We start from the raw sequence: 16,745 nt of genomic DNA on the forward strand, positions 1-16,745 counted from the left end.
TGTACATGCAGTACATGTAACTGAAGACTTTTTCCTAAGACCTCTCTGCTGCATTTTAAACAGGACCAACTGCAGTGAAATGGCCCTGCTCTTCCACCTGCTGGTAACCACATTCAACTTTTGCTAGAACATTGAGCTTTAACTTTGACTGATGGTGTAATTACTTAGCTCTGAATTGGAGCTCAGGAAACTTGGATAGAAAAAACTACATCGTTACTACTTCCAAATGTAAGGTTGTTCTCCTGCCTTCAGGTGCTTTAAGATGTACCTCTTGAGACTGCAGGAACCCCCAGTTCCTGATCTGAAATCATACAGTGCCACAAACAGACAAAAATTTCAGCTTTACAGAAAAAATTAGTGTCTTGAATCCTCAGGATGCAAATCTTAAAAAAACCCAAACACTTTATTTGAAAATAGTTTATACACATATATTACAAAAGTTAGTATGATCTCCCTTTAAAATACTAATGCACATGAAGAAAGGCTTTTCACAATGTCAGTTTACTTAATCTGAGGTGAACCATGTTTAAAGCAGTGGTTAATCTGCTTCTGTAGTGATCTCAGTAAAACATGAGGGTACTACACAGATTTTGTTTACTTAGGGTTTTCCTGCAGCTTAAAGCTGAGGATGCCTAATGGCTCTGCAGTTAACTTAATGAAGTCTGCATTATTCAGTGGTCTCTTGGATTGTACCAATACAGTAGTGTTCCTTCATCGAAGTCTTCTGCGGTCACAGTGCTTTCCAAGTCTTCTTGGCTCGTAGTTTTTCCAGCATTTTCTGAAAATAAATGATGAGACTACAGTAGTGTAGCTTAAGTGACTCCACTAAAACCAGTGCAGTGAGGTGGGCACAGCACAGGTACTACTGTGTAACCTGAGCATCAGTAATGGACAGTGCAAGCCTGGACAATGGGGCAGTGAATTCAGCTACTGCCACTGCTTCACACAACCCACAGATTTTGGGGGGAAGGTCTGCTTACTTATTTCTCTCATTTTCTGTTAATTATGGGATCTGTAAAACAATCTAAAAATATCAGCAATTTATTCTACCACAAGATGTGTTCAGCTAGGTAGAATCTTAAGCTATGTAGCATAGCCAAAGCAGCCAAAAAAAACCCAAACCCAAAAACGCCTTGTAATGGAAATTCAGTCAAGTTTGGACTAAGAAAAAACCTGCCATTCTTCTGCCAGGTAGACTTTCCAGCAGCTGGGGTCCCAAACAGCCTTTTTGCTCAACCTCAAGTTGCCAGAAAAATTCAGCCTGAGGTGGACACACATTTTAGACCACATTTCAGCTCGGCCATAGTGTTGACAAGGAAATTCTTAAGCGGGATATACCAATAGCATTACTTAAAATACAGACCAGCTTGATGGTCTCCATTTCAGTTGCACTCACACCACAGAACTACATCTCAATTAGTCTGATTAGCAGCTCAGTGAAATGAGAACTGACCAGGTAGTACAACACTGTAGCAGACTGTTACCTTTTGAAACTCTTTAGCCTTTTCTCTGTTTTTTGCATAAGTTTCTTGCCTTGTTTTTTCTTCCTTTCTGATTTTTACTTCTGCAAGTTGATTATAAAGTCTGTCAAAACAGTAGGAAAAAAATTGTGTCTCATCAGGAAGAAAGTGGCAAAGCTGGAATAAGTTAACAAGCTTAAGGGTTTGTACCATCTCAATTGCTAGAAATTACAAAAGGAAATTTTGACTCAGTTCGCCAGTAACCTAGAATCACTTCAAATTCCTCTTCAGCTGCATCTAGTAAACACCCCACCCCTGATTCAGGAGTTGTACCTGCTGCATGTTAGTAAGTGCCCAAGTGCAATTGTGGTCTTTGCTTCAAATTTAATCTAGTTTCATGCACTGACTGGCACAGCTGCTGCCTTAGCATGACGAAATGAGCAGGCTGCCAGGCATGTTTCTTACTGCCAGCTGTGCAGGAGAATTTCCCAACAGGCACCTGTATCAAACACACTTGGCTTCTCTCTCCCAACTCTTTTGTGTTAAGCACATTGGGTCCAACTGGAAGATCACTAACTGCTCTGACTGACCAGAAGCTTTCACAAGGCACAGATGAACTACTTCTGGTTTTTCAATCCAAACTTCTCCCACTTGTGTTGATGCAATACCTTGAAGTACGCTGGTGCATTTCAACTTCTCCAGACTTCCTGTCCTCTGGAGAAGACACTTTCACCTCTCCTACTTTCTTCAACTGATTGGCAACTGCACCTTTTTTTCCTAAATAAAAAAAAATAAAATTAAAAAGTCAAACATATCTTAAATTTAAATATTTAGTCCAACTAACTCAAAAGTATGAGAGATTTTCAAAGATCTTCAAATGACCTTACAAAAAAGGAGTAAGCTAGCAGAATGGACACAACAGAGATGACATCTTGGGTTAAAAATAACTCTTCATGGTCTCACTCATTAGGCTGCTGCCTATACTTTAAGCCAGCCATGCTTATTAGAGACGCATTAGAGATGCATCAGTTTTCTTAATGTGGTTTTCTTTGATAAAAAACTATTATCTGCAGAGACACCTTATGACTACAAATGTGTGGGCAGATTGTGAAAATAGGAAGAGGACCAACCCATAAAGGCCTTTACAACACTGAAGAGGTAGCCAGACAGTGGGGAACAAAAAAAAATAAAAGCTCCCCACATCCCTGAGAAAACAAATTAAAGAATATCCCAGTCTGCAATAGCAAAGATGCAACAAATGTGAAATCTATTATTCGATACAAAACAGCAACTAAAAAGATACCTAATGCTATGTCTTGGCCCCAGACAAACCTACCAGAGATAAGAAAAGACTCCTTTTGCCTGCTTAACTTCTCAGACTTTCCTCTTTGAAACTGTCTGGTTTCTGGCTTTTCATTTTCTCTCTCTTTATTTTTCATTTCTTCTACTCTTTTCAGAGATTTCTGGATGAAGTTTTTCTTTCTTTTTAAAAAAGATTCTTGCAAACTTCCAGGTGTAGCTGCAAATTCGAGCAGCATCACTGTGAAAGAAAATTAAAAGTCTGAACATTTCTCACTTCTAGCAATGAGCAATAAATATCACGTCTAAGTAGTCATGCATTTCAATGTATTTCTCCTAAAATGCTGAGCTTGACTACTTTTGTAAATCACACTAAGAGAACGACATTGTGAATGATGACTAATTTTGCCAAACAAGCAGCAATTCAGACCTATGGAATCTAATAACTGTAAGCAGGCCTGCCAAGACAAATACTGTGATAAATACTGCATCGAAAGCATCTTGATGCTTCAAAACATATCAAAGACCTGAGAAGTCCCCAACACAGTCAAGTTCTGTCAGTGGGGGTCTTTCATGTTACTGCTGTTCATCTTGGACAAAAAACATGTCAATATTTTACCGATGTTCCACACTATCATCAGAATGGAAAAAAAAAAAAGACATTCTTTGGCTACAGAGCTTAGGGACTAACAAGAAAAAAAAAACCTCAAGGGAAGCTGCATAAACTATATGACAACAAACCACAAAACACAACAGATTTTTTCAAAATGAAGTAGTTACTTCACAGTGTTGTAACACAGTGTATTGTAGATATTATGAACTTTCATAAAAGATAGCCTGGCATAGGAAGAGGCAAATCAATACCTCCTTGTCAATAAGACACATATTAAACCTGGGTCAAATTACTACAGACCAAACCTGAACAGCAAGGTGCACTTGCCTACATAAAAGAAGCTCTATATTTTCCAAAGGAGAGATATTTTATTAATTATTTTAACATTATAAAGACAGACCTTCTCTATCTCAGCATCAGTATATTGAAGTTACACATAATTACCTGCAGTCTGATGTGATGGAAAGTGACTGTCATTGGGACTCTGGGCTTTGGAAGAGCTGTCAGGCCTTACAAACACTGAATAATCTGTGTCTGGAGATAGCGGTAAAAATTCTCTCTCCTGTTTCAAAAGGGATCAGTGATTGGAAGTGCTTAATATATACCACAAATTTGAGTGAAGTGGTATTGCTGTATTACTGTACCACTAGCATAGACCCGATACAAATAAAAGACATACTCTTTTGCCTTTATAGCAGATGCAAGAAAACCATGAGAAATGGATCTTGGTAGTAAAAGTATTAAAAAGCTACTGTCTAAAAACATTTTTAAAACTTTCAAAAAATCCATTAAAGACCCTTTGCCCACCAGATTTCAATTGCTTGTTCTTAATACAGGGCTGCATAATTTCATCTCAACAGATGTGTTTTTTCTTTCCTCCTGCTCTCTCTGGTTCTCCCCCATCACTCTTACTGCTCTGTCTCCTTCCCCCATTCTCAGCTGGAAGAAAACACCCACTGCAGAAGTACAGCCTCCAGCTGCCAACCTCCACCTTACCCACATTTCAATTACTTTATGAAGACCCATCCTTAGGCACTTTTATGATCTTTTCTAGATGCCTCCTGCAATTGAAACATGATTTCATCTTATCTGTTCATCTAACAGACGCACGTTACTTGGTTCTATGTTACTGCTTCAGCACCCAAACTATTCTCTCATTACAAACCAGCCCTTCTACAATTTATGGCCTTTGCTTTATATAAGCAAAGAGCAAAAAGCATACCACAGGCAAATTAAGCACAGCAGTATGATGAGCTGATCGTATTTTTCCCCTAAACCTCAAACTGTTGTCTGGTCCTGGTGTAGCTCCATCCACTAGGTAGGGGATTTTTCCTTTTTTTCCTGTTTAGTTTGTAGCTTTTGTTTTATCCCACCCTCTCCTCTCATTTAAGTCTTCAACTAATGGGATACAATTTAGTCTTGCAAACACCAGCAAGATGGTTCTGTTTCTCAGCAAAAGTCTTCTCAAACCCTCTACACTGATACGACAAGGTAGTGATTATAAGTTATAGTCCAAATTTAAGATCTATTAGATCTGTTTGAAAAACAACATCAAACCAAGATGATCCAAGCAACTACTAAGCTCAGGTAACCCTGATGTTCTCTTGTTTTGCAACAGTGGACTAACTGCTACAGTGGGGCCTCTCCTTATCAAGTTAAAATCAGAATTACATTAGATAATAAAGACTCACCTCAGTAAAAACATTAAATTCACGCTGATCCACACATGCTAGTTTTTTTATTTTATCCTCCTCAATTTTCTCTTGGTTAGTATGTTCAATGTCTGATTCTGCAATACTGATGTCATTTGAGCTTACCAGAGTGAGTTCAGGTTCTTCCATAATACCACGCCCTGACACAGTCTCCTAGAAAATAAGTTAAGAGATATCAGTGTAAAAAATAAAATAATAATAATAAAAAAATCACTATTTCCAGCAATAGCAACAGCTGTTATCTTATCAGAAAGAGGAGGCTCATTCAACATGTAGAAGAATGAAAATCTGCCCCCAAGCAATAAATGAAATACAGAAAGAGCACTTTGCCTGAGGTTTTGATGTATGCAAACCCTGGAACCCAAGTTCAATGCAAAGTATTTTATGTACCAGTGTTAAAAAAACCCCAAACAAACAAATAACCCAAAGCAATGAAACAACAACAAAAACTCCAGCTCTCCTCCACTCACCTCAAGTTTAAATCACTTAGTTCTAGGGCAAACTTTTTTTTATTAAAAGCTACATCAAAGGTATTTCCTTAAGTTTGCTATGCTTTGGTTAAATTATTTACCTCCTTCAGGCTTCTAAATGGGGGCCGTTCAGTTAAGTAACCATGCTATGTAGTACAGCTGCATACATTATACCAACTAATGCTAAGAGAGGGAGATGCAACAGAGATGCTATAGCTCCTCCAACAATCATGGGAAATCTACCTCGTTTTAGCTACTGCAAATTATTGCAGTGCTATGATCTGAAAGAAGTAGTAGGGCAGAAGTCCAGCAAACATGCAAGTCAAACTAGAATTGTAAAATCAACATTTGCCAAGCTTTCAGATATTAAAGGTCTAAAATAACTTGGTGCAACAACAAAAAAACCCAACAAGAAAGCCTGCACAAATTATCGCTTTTGGAAATCTGTTTTACTCACCCAGACTGGAATACCACATGAGCTTCTGGGCACAGATTTAGAATGTTTTTCATGTCCTTCCAGGAAGGAACCGTTCTGCGGTACAACAGCCTGTAAATGGATGTCTGAGTCTTCCAAGTTGGTTTGTCTGGGAACCCTCGAAGATTTTTGTACTTCTGGAAAGCCTCGATCTGGCTCCTTTATACTTGTATTGCACTGCGAATCCAAGTCCACAGCTTTATTTGTTTCATATACATGAACTGATTTTTCAGGAAGCTTCACATACTTCTTATCAAATGCTTCCACAGGTAATTTTTCAGAAGACACAGTCTCTTTTAGTAAGTTCTGAGGGCAAGTTTCATCCACTGTAACTGGTGTCTTATTTAGCTGATAAAATGATTTTTGCTCTTCCAGTGGATTCAGACTTTCATTTCGCAGATCTTCCACTGAACACTGGAGATTAATACATTCCATATTTCTTGCCAATTCTTCATATTCTCTGGCAGATGAAATACAGTTATCATTGCCCCATTTTTTAATTCCAGGGGTTTGTTCAAAAGATCTCTGTAACATAGCGTTAAGGTCCACTGGCTGATCAGCGCTCTGACAGTGATTGCTCAGAGTAGATTCTAATTGCAGTGGGTGAAAAGATTCTTCAGATCCTGTTTCAAAGTTACCAAGAGTCAAAATTCTAGCTAACACATCAGAGTTTCAACTTTAAGAAAGTCCCTCCCTAAGGAGACTTTTCAGTAATGTATAGTAATAAGTCTAGTAAATAGGAAGAAAAATTTTGTTTAAAAAAAGTCTGCTTAAGTTTCTTCAAACATAATACCATTAGCATTACATAAACTGAATCCTTCACTGTACACAAAACAACTTCAAGAAACACCACTTTTTATTGCTTCTTAGAATATGTTTAGGGACAGGTTTTGTGATGGTGCTGACATAACTACATTGGAAGTCAAGGGATTTTACAATTTATACTCTGTAAATGGAAGTCCTTTGAGTCCCTTTTGGGCCTCCAACAAAGTCTCTAAAACAGTAAGAAAACAATCCAAAACACCATTACTTGGGCAGAAACTCTTCAAAGTAGAAGAAAACATCCAAATTGGAAGGATGGTTGCTGTTCCTACAAGTTACAATATTGCACCCTATATTATCTTTCCCTTAGGATCTACACATACAAATAAAGATACTATTTTTTTTTCCAGAAGAGGCTGGGAAAAGAGAAAGATTGGGTATCAACATTTTAATTACTGGGGAGGGATTTCAGCAGTACAGCAGATGCCAAACAACAGGGTTGTTTAAAAAAAATTTTTTTTTAAATATGCCTCTGACCTAAGTTTGATAAAATTGGTTACACAGACTCCAGCATCATGCTATCAATAGGCTTTTTATACACACAGGAATATATCACATAAACCTTTAACGGTTTCCTTTAAAGTTTTTTTTGCATTCTTTGACATCTATAAAATACGTAGTTTTACATATACAAAGAACATTGTCTCCTGATAATAGCTGTTAATGGGGAGGGAGGAATTACACTGCAACATCACCCAAAACTAGAGGATTCTCCAGATTATGGACTTACATATCAACCTACCTCAAACTGATTACCCAAGATAGTTTTCACTTGCTTAGCCTGTTTCTTATGTTATTTTTCCACCCTTTTAAAGCACAACAATAATTGGTTTGGGATTATAAAAACACTTAAGAGATGGGAAGATATTGCAGTTACATGTAAGGCATGAAGATTGTTTCTATAAGCAATTTAGAAATAAAATGTTTTGAAGTTAGAAGGGAGCTTCCTAAATCCTATTTGCTGTGACCATAGGTAGTCTTAAAGTGTAAGCCTCTTCTGGCTTTTTTTTTTTTTTTTTTTTTTTGTACCAGGATCTGCCAGCTAAAGAGAAAGAAGAGAAAGAGAAGTATAATAGACACAGAGTAGTTGCTTGCAGCTTTAAACATGAATAGTGTGTGTTTCCAAAAATTGTATGTATAAATATGCACATAAAGATAATTGACCAGGAACATTTACATTATAAATACATCTATTACTTAAAATATTGTGCTGCATTTCCCACTACTGTTCAGCTTTCTGTTGGAGCACCTTAAAATGCTGAAACACCTGATTCTTCGTAAATAAGAGCTTCAGAAATGTTTAGATTACTACTAGCTGCATTTGCAATTTCAGATTGGTCCTTTTCCTTAGAATACATGAAATAAAGTTAATTTGAATTAATCTGCAAAATATTAAAAAATACTTTTCCTGCTATGAGCTACAGTTAACTTAATGCTGCTGTAGAATCATGAACTTTTAATCTACTAAATTAATTACTACATTGTAAACTAAAAGTTCATTCCTTCCTCTCTCTTCCTCCTCCTTTATTTTGTAGATAGATAAAGCAATTCTATAATCAGACTAAGTATCACAGCATGCAGTATATAATGACTATTGACATGACTTAACAGTGGAAAAGGGAAATACAACAGTGTCTTGAAGGACACAATGTATAAAAGACAAATGAGTAAGAGCAGAGAGATTCTAACACATATACCTCAAAAAAATTTAATCAATTCTTGAAACTTCCTTAATCTACTCAAACTTAGAAAATTATGGATATGCATAAACACGTATTTGGAAAAGTATTTAAACTGACAGTTTCAGCCAGAGTTGATATTTCTTCACTAACATCGTAATTACTGCACAAGAAATAAGAAACATAATATCCATTACAGTGACTTGAATATGCAGGTCTGCTTTTGTATTAATCATAACTGGTGAGGAAATAAAGAACTTCACAGAATTTAGGAGTTCTACCCATGAAAGGTGGTGGAGAAGACAGTGTGTGAGAGCGCAGCAGCAGAGTTAGGACATTTCAAAGTAGGACTGATAGAGAAGTGAAGAGTTCCTTCCCTGTTTCAACACAGCAAACCCAGCTCAAGGGTTGGTATTTACATATTGGCAACAGGTTCATTTTGAAAGCATTGATCTGACTATACTGTACATACCTGGACTAACATTTTCTTTCACAGCCTCTTCTTCTGATGTAATGTTGTTTAGCCCATTTGTTTCAAGACTAGAAGGCAGATTGCTGCTTTGTATATTCAAACTGGAGTTTCCCACTTCTAGAAATGTAGACACGTCTTGACTTTTTGTTGAAAATTTTGAAGTCTAGTGGCAAAAAAAAAAAAACCCTTGATTTAAGATTCATTTTCTCAGAAATATGAAGGATAAAAAGTTAAAGGTAATATTTGAATTCTGGATCACATTTCTGCTACAACCAGCAAAAACACTTCCAGTTCTACATATATAAAAAATTATCATTGTATTTCTTCTAAACAGAAGACAGTATAGGGATTACACAGTTAAATCTTACAGAAAACTTAAGCCAAAGTATTTCCTCTGTCAGAGTTTTTCTGTAGTAGTACCTTGCTAAATTCTCTACTGTCTTGTGAAATTCTGTATTGAGAACAGGATGATGAAATATCAGAGTCAAGACTTGGTTCCAAAGGCTGAAAGAGCTGGTGATGGAAGTTCAGAAAAGGTCTCTCCATTTCAGGAAAATCAAGTTCAGCTGCTAGAGCTATAAGAAAAGACGTTATTTTAAAAACAAACAACCAATGCCCCTCAAAAAAAAACCCAACAGACATAACACACCTCACTTCTATATGCAGTAAATAAAGCATATAGAATTCTGCAGGTATACAAATACTAGCTTGTAAAAAAAAAAAATCTTTACAGCATCCAATTCTTTCACTCTGATACAATGGAGGTACAAAAAGCAGCAAGAAAGTGCTATATTTATGCATTATTTTTTTTTTTTTAATGAAAAGCTTAAGTCCATAAGCAATCGGTTTGGCACTTGTGAGACTGCATCAGAAGTAGTGTGGGCTTCCCAATACATAAATAAATAAATAAATAAAAGAAGAAAAGAAGAAAGTTGTTAAGATGTTGCCCAGGGGTGTGTGGAATCTCTGTCCTTGGAGATATTCAGAACTTGCCTGGACGAGGCCTTAAGCAACCTGGCCTAAGTTGGCTTTGCTGTGAGCAGGAAGGAGAATTTGGACCATGTAACTAGAAGTCCTTCCTGGTCTAGATTAATCTACAATTCTATGATTCTAGGTTTTCAAACATTCCAGGAAAAAGCATTTCAAATTAAAATACTAGTATTATCTTCATGATAACTAATAAAGATGTTCTCATTTTCATGAACCGTTAATTTTTCTAGAGAGCACAGAACTCCCACCAGTCTGCTAATGTGTGTTTCATCAACTATGTGACCCTACCCGAATAGTGGATTATTATATATGACTGTATCTACCTTCCTGAAGCAAAAGCTGTGCATAAACAAGCAATAAAATTGGCACAGATAACAAACAGCCTAGCCATAGTAGCAGGAAGCCACACAGAACTAGACTATGATCAGATAGATACCTGATCAGACTTTTTTTTTTTTTTTTTTTGCACTACACTAGGCTGTGTGGACATACACATAAAGCAAAGCATGAAGAACATCAAAGCATCAAAATTCTTGCATGTAGAATCCTTCTTGACTTTAAAATATAAGTTGAATATAAATAATACAGACTAACACACAATATTGAGTAAACTCCTCATTCTGCACAATGACAGCACAGCACAGAAATGCTTTAAAATGGCAAATACCTTGGAAACGTGTATCATCCTCCGAGTAAGAGTGCAAGTCTCCAGTACATTTCCCCAAGATCTGCTGTACCTGACTTTCTTTACAAAGGTACATCTCTCCTTCAGGCAACTGCGTTTCAGATGCTCCAGACAAATTCTTTTGCCTCTGCTGCAAGGTGAAAGGCAGTGAGGAGTTCCAAGGGTGGCTTGCTGTTTTTCTCAAAATTTGATCTTCTGTACTATCAGAAGACAATCCTGAAATAGTAAGCTAGATGTTCACAGTTTTGCGCATACACCACTTACATGAAGTCATCTGAAAATACACTGCTTAATATCCTGAAATATTCATAAAGAGCTCTGGGGTTTTGTTTCTTTAATGGTCTCCTGTCAATGCTCCCACAAACCTTACCACAAATTTCCACAAATTCCAGTTGATAATATCTAATTAGGTAGTAATCAGTACAGCTTCGTACTTTTAGAGTATGTAGACTTAGGAAATACTGAAACTATAAAATCAGGAAAGAATTAATGTTGTTATTTTATGCTAGATAGCATATTTTTACCTCCTATTGCATATAAATGTGGCAATCCTTTAATGTGATCTTGAGTATCTTTATGACATCGTGCAGTATTTTTATTCATGCTTAAATAGAAATTGCCTAATACCAACACAAGAACTCTGAGGGAATCAAGGCAACCAAAATAGTGTTCCTAGTTAGCGCACCAACCCCTCTTTGTCTATACACTTATAGAAGAATTGCACAAAGCTATCAGAAAAGGTCATTATTAAGCACTGAGTGTACGGTGAAGACACAGCTAGACTTGAAAAATTTATTCATGCAGCTGAGTAACCAAAACCTTTGGTATTTTTCTTCCACAACTAAAAAACAATGGAAAAGAAAAGCTACAAACAAATGATCTTAGAATTCTCTTTAGCTTTCTTATGTCAATACAACACAGATTTGTCACATGAGTTATAAAATATATTACTCAAAATAACACCGGTTTAGAACATTGGGGTTAAAATGAGCCACTGAAATCTCAGGCTGTAAAAACTGTAGTCTTCAAAAATTGATTTATAAACATGGAATAACTCATACACATATGTTGTTTATGAGATCAGGTATGTGTCAGATTAACAAATTATTAAGCCTTAAAGTAAATAAATCCACAGGTCACTACTTAATCACTTTCAAACTCCCTTCCCATGTTCAGAAGTGATAATGTCAGTATACAGAGAAGCAACTATGTATTTATTCTAAAGGAATTATTTTTAATTTTATGAAAAGCTAACAAGATCGAGAGGCAGACTGCAAGCAAAAAAAGAATATGAACATGTATTTCCCAGGGAACTATTAAAAGTCAATATGGCATTCAAATGACATTTTCACAAATAATTTATTATCATTTGGGGATCAGGTTTTTTAAAAATCTTGCCACTTGAAAACTGCTAGTGTTACAGTTGCTTAATAAAACTCAAGATATCCTTTGCTGAAGCAGATGTGTTATGAGGTTAAATTATTACAGAAGTAAAAAAATCATGTGCACATAATGAAACATTCCAGTTACACTCAACTCTAAGACACATTAATCATTCTTAAGTGAAGTTCAACATTAGCCTATTTCAGATGACCTTACGTCCAGTGAGTTAGACCCATTCTGCTATAAAACAAAGAGAATACACAATTTTCCTTTCACAAGAACAACCCAAACACTTACCAGTGTCAACAGGGCTTACATCCAATGTTTCAGTAGTCAAAAAGCTTCCAGTGGAAATTGTTGAAGATAAGTCACAGGGTATTCTTTGCATGAAAGCCTCTGAACCTAAGTTTGTGGATACTACTTTAGAAAGTACTTCCTAGGATGAAATAACATACTTATTACCATTTATTCAGATGTCCATAATTAAAGCTTTAAAACCACACATTTAATTCTGAGCTCAGTTCAAGTGTAGAAGCCTTCATGTTTTGCACAGTCAGGCAAATACAGATTCATCGTTGCTCAGTACAAAACATTCACACCCAATGTCCCAGACACATCATTCCCCAACAGCCCCCTCCCCTCCACACACACGTACACACGCACACGCACACAGTTATAAAGCCTCTCAGAACTGCATACAAATCATGACACCTGGAAGATTATTTTATCTTCTGGTGGTCAGATTTGGCTATTTCTCATCACAGATCCACTTGAGTAGAATTGTAGATCTCAGAGGAACATATAAGCAATACATGAAAAACCTCAAGAATTTTACAAGTACTTGCATACTGAGCCTTTTACAGAAAGAAGACTGATTAAAAATTTAATTCTACAATACTAAACTAAAAATATGAAATATCCTAAAATAGTATCTTCCTTAGTTTTGAGGTAAGCTCTACAAAGTCATAAAACAGAGACTGAGGGTTCTTATACTTCAAAATTTTGAAGAATTAGATGTGAACATTTCTTCCCAAACTCTGAATTAAAAACGTGTACTAAGAAAACAAAAGACAAAAATCTAAGAAAACCTTCCCCTACATTTCTCATTATATACTACCTTACATAAATATATTTAACATACCCATAAAAAAACATGTACATTTAAAAGTAATTTTATATACACATGATATACATAGCATTTTTTAAATCCTGTTTTTATCTCCTGACAAAACAATGGGATCTTTGGGTGAGGGAAAAGCCGGGGATATCATTGGTGTGGATTTTGGCAAGGCTTTTGACGCTGTCCCTCACAACATTCTTGTATCCCAGTTTGGATGTCACAACCTGGATGGATGGATGAGATGGGTGGATAATGGGAGACTGGCTGGATAATCAGGCTCAGAAGACAGCGATTAAAGGGTTACACTCTACCTGGAGGTGGGAAACAAGTAGAGTATGACAGGGCTCTGTCCTAGGACCTGTCCTCTTTAACACCTTTGGCAATGACCCAGAGGAGGTGACACCATACTTTTATCAAGTCTGCAGATAACACTAAGGTGGGAGGACCCTTCGATACACTAAATGTCAGGGCTGACATCTAAAAGGACCTCTTGAGACTGGCCCTACAGGAACGTTATGAAACTCAGCAAGAGCAAATGCAAAGTCCAGCACCTGGGAAAGATGAACCCCATGCACCAGTCCAAGCTGGGGCCTGCCTGGGGAGCAGCCCTGTGAAAAAACACCCAGGAGTCTCACAGACAGCGAGCTGAGCGAAAGCCCACGGTGTGTCCTGGCAGCAAAGGGGGGCAACAGCATCCTGCGCTGTATGAACAGGAATATAGCCAGTAGATCCATCACAGCGACTACCTCTCTCTACTTGGTGCGTGTTATACTGCTACATCTAGAATACAGCACCCAGGCTTAGCCCCCCAATACAAGACAGAAAGACTTCATCACAAAATAAAAAGTTATGTTATATGGTTATTTTGATATGACTAACCGTATTATCAAGTCTGAATGATGATCCAGAATGTGTTGTAATTCCCTCTCCAACTTCAGCAGCAAGAACTGGTGAATCTTGAGCCACTTGAAAGTCCTGGGACTGGGCTGAACACAAATGCAATAGAAGCAATAAGGAATAGAAAGCAACTCTGGAGTTCATAGCTAGCAATTTTTTGTGAACAACAGATGGCAGTAATACTCTACGGCTGCTGTCTTCACTCACTATTAGGGCACTGATTTTGCCCATCCTTACCACTTTCTTCTTACCTACAACATACTTTCTGCTCCACTGTACCACCAATTTAATTGGCAACCAGTGGTTCTCCTTGATCGGCCTTCCTAAAATGTCTAACTAGCATGACTGCTCTCTCTAGAGCATGCAGGAAGAGCTAGAAATTCATGCTTTGGCTTTGCAGAATGAAACATAGCTTTGCTAGTGTTACCACAATCATTTAATCGGCATGGGGTGAATCTTTTGCCCTCTACCATTACAATGATTACAAAAAAGTGCAGACATTTTGAGTAGATCAGAGAAATCAGAAACACTGAATTACTTAATTATAGCATGAGTACTACCACGGAACTGAATCACCTTTGCCATAATTCTCTTATACATAAAAATAAGTAAGATTGGTATCCGTGCAAAAGAAGCACCGTAGCAGCACCAGAAAAATGCAATTTCTGTATTCAGTGCTGACTTCAAAGTTTGCACCTTCAAAGTTTGACAATTCTAAGATTGTAAATTAATTGCCAACAAACAACTCTAAAATAAGTATTCTTATTTCCAGTAATAATTTGCAAGAAAGAAGTGCTAAAAATCAAATGGAAATTAAACAGTAGAAGTTAAGTAGGTACGTTTTCTCCCAATTCTACAAGGGCTGCTAGTGACAGAGACATTTCAAATCCCCATCATTTGCAAGACTCTATACTTAGGCAGATCTCGTAACATTTTGTAATCCTAACACTAGTTTGTACCTTGTACAAGGTGAAACTCAGTTTCTTACTGGAAGGTGGAATCTCGTTGTTCTATTTTTCCTACTACGAAAAAAAGGGAGAGGGGGTGAGGTATCCTCTGTGAGCCAACACCAGTGAAGTATCTATATGATGTGATACTTATGTATCTCAATAAATATGAAACATTGTGAAACTCATTTGGGGGTGGGGGGGGTGTGGATAAATAGGTCTAAGGTTTTCTATAGCCACTATCATCCACTAGTCTACTACGAGAAAGTACAAGACATGAAAGGAAATACATCTAAAATACATTTATTTGGATTAAACCAGAAGTTAATCTATTCTTAATTTACTATGTTATTACATTAAATGCTAGCCAAGAACACTGAAGAGCACAGAACACTGGTTTCTGATCCCTTTTCTACAAGTATGTGACAAAGGTCTTCAGGTTCACGGGAAAGATAACTTTTAAAGTTTGAGTAAAACAAGCTGGCAACAAGCTCCTTGGTTGGATGTGGCAGTAGTGTGACTGAGTCAATATACACTGCAGAAGTCTGCTCTCCTTCTTTGGAACAGAATATAGGAGATAAAGGGTCCTGAAAAAGAGCAAGGCCTTAAAGCAAATTCCTTTAATCAGCAAGAAAACTGTAATCATATAATCTCTTGGCATTTAAATATCTCCATAGGAGAAAAACCATGCAGTATAAAAGATTTCTAAACTCAGAGAAAGTAATAACAAGAAGCAGTGGCTAGAAACGGCAGTCGGACATTCAGAAACTGGAAATAGACTGTTTATTTTTACAATTTGAAAAAAAAATTGAATACTGGAACAAGCTACCAAAGAATTCTCCATTTCCTGATACCTTTACATCAAGATTAGATATTTTTCTGAAAGAAATTTTATTTTTGAAAGGGTATCAGCATGACAGGTAGTAATTTAGAAAACATATGAGATGAGATTCAAGCATTTAATACTTTCTTGTATATAAATTCTGTGGAGAGCTATGCTACAACTGTTTCATTACTATACTGTAATAACTGGCATTGTTCTTGTGATTTAATACAAGGGATGAACAGTAGCAATTTCATGCTATAAACTAAATTATTTAATTAAAAATACAACATGGTCATATCTCATGACTTTATTACATTAATATCCTTAAAGAAAAATGTATTTGGTGACTCATAAAGGAGGGTTTTTCATTCTTCTCTCCTCCCTCCAAAATAATAATGCAAGGTTCTTGCTCCTCACAGCTTCCTGACATCGACATGGGACTTTCATGTTTTAAGTTTCTGGCCACCAGACTGTGACAAAGAATTTGTACCTAAAAATTGAGTCTGTAATATTCAGGATGCTTTTTTCTTTTTTTCCCCAACAGAAATTGCAGTAAAATAGGAGCAATTATTTTAGGGTGCAATTTGAAAGACAAAAGACTGAACAACAAACTACTCGGTGAAGACAATATAACCCCCCCTGTTTTCAGTCCAAATCCAACCATGTAGACAAACAAAAAAGTTGTACTCCACACTAGTTTGCTACATTGGTGATGGATAAGACAATCTACTGCAATAGTGAATTATGGACAAATATTTGGGATTACTAAAAATAAATTGAAATCTTAGGTTACCTTGAATCACAAAAAATAATCATACTTGGAATAACATCTCTGTATAGGGTAGCAACACATGAAGATATTCACATCTGGAACAGTGCTGCTTAAGGCGACCAT

At 36.7% G+C, this 16,745-nt stretch overlaps 1 protein-coding gene and 1 non-coding gene across 6 annotated transcripts in view; both read right to left on the bottom strand.

The window, feature by feature from the left end:
* Window positions 1-376: 376 nt before the first annotated feature.
* Window positions 377-16,745, bottom strand: part of CEP295 (centrosomal protein 295) — a 46,141-nt gene continuing 29,772 nt past the window's right edge. For 4 of the 5 annotated variants that reach the window (XM_075050096.1, XM_075050097.1, XM_075050098.1 and 1 more), the window contains 12 exons: window positions 14,060-14,166; window positions 12,358-12,496; window positions 10,660-10,893; window positions 9,423-9,577; window positions 9,003-9,165; window positions 6,012-6,652; window positions 5,064-5,237; window positions 3,817-3,934; window positions 2,797-3,000; window positions 2,129-2,237; window positions 1,485-1,584; window positions 377-778 (listed from right to left, as the gene is read on the bottom strand). In XM_075050096.1, coding sequence (XP_074906197.1) covers window positions 731-778; window positions 1,485-1,584; window positions 2,129-2,237; window positions 2,797-3,000; window positions 3,817-3,934; window positions 5,064-5,237; window positions 6,012-6,652; window positions 9,003-9,165; window positions 9,423-9,577; window positions 10,660-10,893; window positions 12,358-12,496; window positions 14,060-14,166 — 2,192 coding nt within the window. In that variant the 3' untranslated portion in view covers window positions 377-730. Of the gene's footprint in view, window positions 779-1,484; window positions 1,585-2,128; window positions 2,238-2,796; window positions 3,001-3,816; window positions 3,935-5,063; window positions 5,238-6,011; window positions 6,653-9,002; window positions 9,166-9,422; window positions 9,578-10,659; window positions 10,894-12,357; window positions 12,497-14,059; window positions 14,167-16,745 lie in introns of those variants that run through there. The other variant, XM_075050099.1, reaches the window with a different exon arrangement.
* LOC142041695 (small nucleolar RNA U2-19) lies at window positions 12,744-12,827 on the bottom strand. The gene has a single exon (XR_012653527.1). It is a non-coding gene; the product is annotated as a small nucleolar RNA U2-19 (small nucleolar RNA).

Source organism: Buteo buteo, chromosome 18 (genome assembly GCF_964188355.1).
Source record: "Buteo buteo chromosome 18, bButBut1.hap1.1, whole genome shotgun sequence".
Taxonomy (NCBI): Eukaryota; Metazoa; Chordata; class Aves; order Accipitriformes; family Accipitridae; genus Buteo; species Buteo buteo.